This window comes from Lathyrus oleraceus, chromosome 7 (genome assembly GCF_024323335.1).
Source record: "Lathyrus oleraceus cultivar Zhongwan6 chromosome 7, CAAS_Psat_ZW6_1.0, whole genome shotgun sequence".
NCBI classification, from domain to species: Eukaryota; Viridiplantae; Streptophyta; class Magnoliopsida; order Fabales; family Fabaceae; genus Lathyrus; species Lathyrus oleraceus.
The window spans coordinates 212,299,770-212,308,235 of NC_066585.1; the positions used below are offsets into that span (position 1 = coordinate 212,299,770).

General features: G+C 30.9%; 1 protein-coding gene across 1 annotated transcript; it reads left to right on the forward strand.

The window, feature by feature from the left end:
• Nucleotides 1-4,648: 4,648 nt before the first annotated feature.
• LOC127101919 (cyclin-dependent kinase inhibitor 3) lies at nt 4,649-6,692 on the forward strand. Its single transcript, XM_051039345.1, has 4 exons — nt 4,649-5,044; nt 5,284-5,348; nt 5,454-5,519; nt 5,907-6,692. Exons 1-4 carry the CDS (start codon nt 4,769-4,771, stop codon nt 5,971-5,973), a joined length of 474 nt encoding a protein of 157 aa, XP_050895302.1. The 5' UTR covers nt 4,649-4,768; the 3' UTR covers nt 5,974-6,692.
• The last annotated feature ends 1,774 nt before the right edge of the window (nt 6,693-8,466 follow it).

The window sequence follows — 8,466 nt, forward strand, 5'->3', positions numbered from 1 at the left end:
GATATTTCAAGGCCAGGTACAGTGTGGACACGACTTCTCCCAAGGCGTTGATATTCGGTCGCCCCAGAATGATAATGTAAGTTGATAAGGCATCTACAATGAGGGAGTTGATATTAATTGCTTTGACGTTTCCCCCTCTCCGCGCATGATTTCTATGGTTGTGCGGCCCATTATTTATACTTATTCGCCCGATAACCTCGTCAAAAAACCATACAAATTTTTATGTCACTTGGGTTGAGTTGCATTTTCTGAAAGGCGTCCCAAAATAGGACGTCAGCAAAGATAACAGGGTCTATCAGAATGCATCTGATGTCACAGTTTCCATGTTGCGTAGTGATAACCAAATGATCATCATTGTGAGGGTTGAGGCCGAGGGCGTCCTCTTAGAAAAAGATGATATCAATCCCCATTTTCCCTCGAGAATTTCTAGGGAAGCTAGGGGGTATTATAGTTATCGTAAACACATGCCTTACGTATTTCCTCAGAGAAGATCTAGAGTTACCTCAGTCGGCGAAACCTCTAGCAATGGTGTTTGTGTTATATGTTATGGTTTTGTCGGCCATCTTCATTAGCAAGATGGAGGGAACTAGAGTAGGAGTGTGACCCATGTTAGTTTTACTGGGGACCCATAGTGGGTGCCACTGTAGTTGTCAAAAAGTACATGTGCATGTCCCCCCTGCAAGGGTAGGAAGACTTTGAGGCCTTAATAGGTTCATAACACGATATGGTGGTTAGGGTTTGCCAACGGCAGTGAAAAGCCATGCACAGTTGTGTTTTGAGATAGTTTATGAGTCTTGTTCACATGAGGTTAGAGGCTCTGCAAAGGACCAGTGATGCTTGAAGCAAGCATATGGTTATGGTCAATCGTGGTGTTGTGGATTTAGCAAGCGTTATGCCCTTTTGAGGTGTAAAGGATCAGTCTCATCTCTTTTGCATGAGAGATGTATTTTTAGAGGTCTTTAAGGCCTAAGATTCTCTTAGGAAGAGTCACCGCCCACACAGTCAACGGTGGAACGTTGAATCTCAATTTCTTAAGAAGTCATTGGTCAGTTATTTACCCTGACTTCTCTCTACCCTATAAACATCTTATCCCATATTTCCCACTACCAGACAATAGGAAAGTCTTAGGGCGAGGTGATTCCTACCTTGGGAGACATTCCTACGTCGCCTCTTATAAGATTGTCTAAAGGTATAAACCCTAAACCATATATATATACCTTATGAGATATTCCTACGTCGCCTCTTACAAAGCATACATGCATAACATAAGCCAGGATTTTGTGAGCACGCGTGAAAACCCATATTAATCCAGTTGCAAATCTTCAAGAGGGATTCATGTCTCAATAGGATTTCTTGCATTCCCCAATAGGTAATTTCCCCACAGGGTCTCCTTTGTAAAATTTGCTCCCCAACAAGTTTTGCACCGTTGAGTCATTTCTAGGATGTTTCCCAATAGATAGTCATCTTAAACGATCTAAACCAATCTCTAGTAGGTATTCCCTAGTGAACCTCAGTCATAGGTTTCTCCGGTGGAACTTCTTGTAGATTTTTCCTAGTTAATCCTTTGTGAATCTCTTATTTGATCCTTTGTCGATCAACATGCTAGCTTTAGCGGATGGATTAACTATTTATCTCGTTTCTTCATTTGAAAGTGATATGATAGCCTTTAAGTGGGTGTTGATCTTTTACATTCCTAGAAGAGTCGTCAGTTGTCGCGGTGCGGAAAATACCTGAGTGTACTAATGCTCAAAATAACTACAAAGTCGCCACTGAAGTTTTTATATTAAAAGGGAAACATTGATAAAACCCTTAAAGAATAAAAATATGGTCGTCACAATTAGTTTCGGATTCGGGAGTCGGTTATCTGAGGGGAAAATATTAGCATCCCTCACATCCGTTGTGCTCAACGGGAACTTTCTAATTAGTTTTATGAGTGTTTAGCTTAAAAATGTTTGAAGTTTATCCGTTTATTAAAAGACGTGTTACAAAAAGGGGGAAAATTAGTTTTTTATTATTGTGTTTGACAAGATGTTGAATTTTGATCCTACGTATTTCCAGGTGCAATGAGAAACTCAAAGCTACATAATTCTTTGTAGAAAATATTTATTTGTTGGTTAATTTTAAGGAATAGTGTTTAGGTCGCATTCGAGCGGTTAAACATTTGCTTGTATGCTCTCACTATGGAGGCTGAAGCATCTGTTTGTATTTCGCGTCGGAATGAATAAAATATTATTCTTTATAAAAAAGTTTGTTTTGATTGGACAAGGGTAAAAATGAGTTTGATTGATTTAGATTATTTTTTAGGCGAAAGACGAATAATCGACCCGGGAAAAGTTTGTACTAAGCCTTCGATTACTCGAGAAACAAACGAATATACATTCGCCCACTCTCTTTTTAATCTAAATTTACTTATATAAAAAATGTCTCTACGGAAGACGAAAATCAATTCGAGCAAAGTGTACACTAAGTTTCTGGTACACAAGGAACACGTGAATGTACCTTCGTCCACTCCCTTTTTAATCTAAAATTACTTATATAAAAAATGTCTTTACAGAAGACGAATAATCAGTTCAAACAAAAAGTACACTAAGCCTTTGATTACTCAGGGATCAAAAAGATGTACATCCAATTATCCTTTTTAATCCTATTTTTATTGAGAAAAAGATTTGAAGTTGATTATTTTGAAATTGGTTTGATTTAATTGTGAAAAGTAGTTAGACTTTTTTATATTAAAAAAAAGGAATTTGTGATTCTCTTGTTAATAATAATTTAAAAATTAATCTGCTTAATTAATTAATTAAAATAATTAATAGAATAAAAAATTAAAAATAAATAAATGGGATGTAAATAGTATTGCAATGGGATGCAAGTAGAAAGAATTTAATGGGTTTAAGTAGCAAAATGAACCCAAGGCTCAATAGCAAATATATCATTAAATCTAATCTTGTAATAATAAATAATAAAGAAAAAAAATAAAATAATAAAAAAAAATCAAATATTTCTCTTATTCACTTTTTCTTTTATCGAACTTTTATTTAAGCAAAAATCACAAGGAGAATGAATCCCATAAAGAAAAAGAAAAAATATATAAATATCATTCAAGTTTCACTACCGCCACATTATTCATCAGAAAATTAGGTAGTTCTTTATAAAAAAAAATGTTTGTACTTAGTTATAGATTTTTAAAAAATATTTAATATTTATAAATTTATGTAATATAATCATATTTTAAAAAGTTTATATTACATGCAAAGTCACAGTGACAATATATATATATATATATATATATATATATATATATATATATATATAAAGAAGATGGAAGACTTTGAGATGATCTATTTTCTTCCAGAATTATTTTTTAAATAATTTCTTAACTTTTTCTACCAAAATTACTCTATAAATAAAAGATTTCTCAACTTTACAAATAAATAAAAACTGAAATAATAATAACTTATCATCATAATTTCTCACTGTTTCTTTCCTCATTTATAAAAATGCTTCACAACTATTCACAAACAATCTATCTCCATCTTTTAATTTATTTTAATTTTCAAAAGATGGTTAATGAAATGTACAATCTTTCTCTTCACTCTTAGACCGAACACTTTCAAGAGATAAAGAAAATAGTGCATGGCCTTTTGTTGAAAAGTTAGCATCCGAAGATTGACTTAATATATAATTTTTGAAATACTTGAATTGCAACGAGGTTTGTAATTAATATATATATATATATATATATATATATATATTATATATATATATATATATATATATATATATATATATATATATATATATATATATATATATATATATATATATATATATATATATATATATATATATATATATATATATATATAAAATCTCTTTTTTCTTTTAAAGTCGATAATGAAATATATTTGAGTTGATTTGTTGTCAATTAAAAAAATATAAATTATGATTAATTTGTGAGTCTTTTTTATACTTATATGTGAGAGTTAATTTTATCTAATTTTTTATCGGACAAATTATTTTTTTTAAAACCTGTTAAAAAATAAGTTGTTTGACAAATTCTTTTGGTGATTTAACTGGCCATATATTTGTTTCTATTATATTATTCTCTTTTTCGTATCACAGTTTTACATTTCTTTTTAATTCATTAATACTTAATATTTGTTTCATTGCATTCACTTTTTTCATTGTTTTATCTTATTACTCCAAAAGTATAAATTATTTGACAAATATAAAAAATTGTAATTAAATAATATGGTATTATGTGACCAACGAACAAAAATGAAAGTAATGTATGTGAAAAGAGACTGGGAGTGTATTTTTAATGTTTTGGTTTTACAGTACTATTGATTTATTTATTAGTAATTTATTTGAGAGAGAGAGAGAAATAACATATTTATTTTATATTTTATATGATTATATATCACAAAAATTTATATATTTTAAATTAAATACAAAATTGAAAAAAACATTTTGCCTCAGTAATAATAATATAATAGATAAAGTTTCAGCCGTAACGGATTCGCAGTTATCCTGGCAATGACGTTTTCTACACCTACTATCCATCCGTTTACTGCCAGGGAGACAAAAAGGAGCCCCGTTCCCTGCGGTTATTTTATTAATATATAACTAAATCTGAACCGTTCATCGTAATCATTACCCTCGTTAACATTTCTATGCGATCACTCTCTTTTTAAGCTCCTTCTTCCACCTCGCTCTCTCTCACTCATCTTAAAATACCAAAACCCAATTCACACAAACAAAATAAACAATGGGAGATCGTAAACGCTCTTCTCCAACAATCGTAACCATGAACGAAGCTTCTCCAAACGGAACCTCCATTTCCAAGAAAAGAAAAATCACTGCATCTGCTTCACATTTGCATCACCAGAGTATCTCGTCGGTAACTTCCGTGAATTCCGCTGCCACGGTGTCTTCCGACGAATTTTGCTCCGATCACACTCCGCTTCCTCGTTTCAGCTCCAGCAAGGTTATGGAAACCTGCAACGTCGTTAAGGAACGCGACTCAACGTCGTTAGATCCGGAGGTTTGTTTCTACGAGTTCTGATTTCTCAAAATGAACTTTCGTTTCGGAATTCTTCAGTATTTTTTTTTGTCATAACCTTTTTTTTGGATTCCAAATACGTCTTTCTCTATCTCTATGCTTTCTTTTTTTTAATCAGCCTATTTAATTTTTTATTTGTAATAATTTATTTTATCTATAGTTTATAAATATCGCGGATTAATGTGATGATATATATCTCTATAATTCTATATATCCTGCAGCTGAAAACAAAGAATTTCGAAACGGTAGACTTAAACGCAACGAAACGCAATTTGAAGTCGTTCAGGTTTTCATTCCACTTTCTCCTCCATTTCACGTTCAATTTTCTAACAAAATATTGTAACTCACTCGTCAAATCTTACATGTATATTTTTTTTTCTTCTATTTTTAGGGAAGAGGAGATTGATGAATTCTTTGCAAGGTTCGAGAGGGAGGAACAAAAACGGTTTTCTGAGAAGTAAGTCTAAAATAATACCACATCTCAATCTAAGAACACTCTACTGTTGAAAACGAAAATAAAATTTTAAAAAATAATAAATGAAATGTAATCAAACTGTCTACGGTTATGACTGATGTGAGATATCACCACTTTCTATATTAAAGAATAAATTATAGTTAATTTACGCTAAAACGATCGCAATCATATCGTGATGAAATCGCATAAATCTTTACGCGACTGTGATGTTTTTTAAAACCCTCACAGCATTATCGTTGTTAGGTAGATTTCAATTTTTACTTAAAAAATGGTGACACAGGATAAGGAATGTGAGCAGTGCAGTGATATTGATGAAGTATTGGCAGAATCTCCCTAACTAACTAACAACTTGGTTTGTTTGTATTGCAGGTACAACTTTGATATTGTTAGAGATATGCCGTTGGAGGGTCGTTATGAGTGGGTTCATTTACATTGAATGTCATGAATGAACAGAAGAGAGAGAAATAGAGTGCGTGCGTTTTTAGTTTTAGAGCGAGAGTCAGAAAAAGTTATGGAGGGTGAATTAGGGGAGAGAGGATAGGGTGAGAGTAGTAGCGCCCAGTGGAGATAGGTGACCAACCGGTATATGGAAACTAATGTGACACAAGGTTAAAGGAAATTGACCGTGCAATATATGAGAGACGGTGATGCAGTTGAATAATGGTTAGGATTTTGTACAGCTAAAATTATTTATGTATATGTAACTGCTTAATTTCTTTTTAGGTTGGATTCAACAAGGTGACTACTTTTCTGCTCATAGATAAAACTACAAGTTGAAAATCTAGTTATTTTAATTTCTTCAGGTTAATTAACTGTTAGAGTGACACTGTGTCTATTTCAGTGTTTGTTTCCATTACAATAAGTTTTACATTACTCAATAATGTCTTGAATTGTAGTAATTTTATATTGGACCTTCCTTTTTGGTGCACGTTTCCTCTTTGGCTTTCCACACCTTCAACTGCTTTCATTTTTATTTTTATGTATGGAATATGTAATATGGAATATGGCATACTACTTTTTTCTCTCCTATTTTGGAATATCCTCTAGATCCCAAGTTATGATGCCACAACTCAGTGTGGGGACCATGTATATTGCCTGTCACATGTATATAAAATGACTGCGTAAACTTAATTAATTTTTTCTTTTTTTTCTTCATTGGATGTCTGCGTAAAAATTATCAAATAGATATATTTTGGTCATATAAACTTAAAGTTTTTTTTGCTATAAATTTAAAATTTTGTCTCGCCATACAAATTTATAGTTACATTATAATAAAATATTCACCCACGTCAATATTAAAGTTTTATGTAATTATACATTTTAATCTTAACACATCTTGATAACAAAAAAAAAGAATATAACAATTAAATCAAATCATTTTTTTTAATAGCAGAAACTATATATTAATAACAATAAAAAGTTAATGGAGATAAAAAAGAAGTTAAGAGTACCGGCATGGCACTAAAACAACAAAACCATACAAACATAAATCAAGAAAAGTGCACTAAAACAATTCATCTGTTAAATTATTTAAACTTATTATGATGATCATTTATATAAAATTTCAATGATTTTAAATACACAACTGATATTTTAGTAGTTAATATTTACTTATATTTTAAATAATTTATTATCAATTGAAACAAAAAGATGAGATAGAATATCACATAATTTTTAAATTCTATAATATTTTATAGAAGTAATTTTCTTAATAATAACAATTAATTTAATAGTTAAATTGATTTTATTTTATTTAAAAAAATAATATTAAAAGATATAAAATTTGTTAAGTTTGACACCAACAAATTTAACTATATACTAACATGCACAATATATTAACTATAGTATATCTTACTATTACTAACATGCACAATATATTAACTATAGTATATCTTACTATTACTAACATGCACAATATTCTAGCTGTCAAAAGAAGAACATGCACAAAATTAACAACCACTTACAATGACAACCGAACCTACAACATGTCCCATATATAATATAATGACTTAGTACTCTATCCATCCATGGACCAACCCTATATATCATTCAATTCATGGATATGTTTGGTTAACTAATGGAAACCATGTTCCTATTTGCATTTTTTCCGTGGAGTTAACTTTTTAAAAATGAACCTAATGCGTATGAGAGAATCTAGCTCAATTTATAACTTTTTGATTGATCAATTATTAGAAGTTGCTAAATAGGTACGTTTAATACTTAAAGTTATTAATGGCAAGAAAACTATTTCATGCCTTAAATTGAAAGCGAACTTTTAACACTCCACATGACAGTCACAATCAACATGTTCTCATTCACTAAGCAAATTAGCAAATGCTTTTGTCTTTAACATATAAGAAAGGTTTCATATGAATTATATGACTGCTGAGGTAAATGTCGAAACGAGGAAAAGTTAAATAACCAAAAGGGAACAAAGTTTGTAGCTCCCATGTAGAATGTCATGATTACACACGTGTCCAAAATGGGAACACCACAACCTTTATACATGTCATCATGGAGCCAAATGTGCAATTTCCAGATTCCAGTGTTTAATCTCCTTTTTTATGTGATGATGTAAACAAAACAATAGAATAAAAGATATGAATGATGAAAGTAGAAGACTTTGCACATGGTATGGTGGAGTAATATCGCGAGGTTTAATTTGCTTTGGATCTGATGTGCTATTTTAAAATACAATGCACAACACACAAGAGAGATAGTATGTTCATAGAAAACACACAAGAGATTCACTAGTATTGAAAAGAAAATTACCCTAATACTCTAGGTTTTACTAAGGAATTTATATGACAAAACATATTATGTGTTCGAGAATAAATATATTTATAAGGATGTCCACTTTTCCTTGCTTTTCACATTATTTTATATCTAAAACCTCTATTAGTGAATGACCATTTACTGTTGGTGGTTA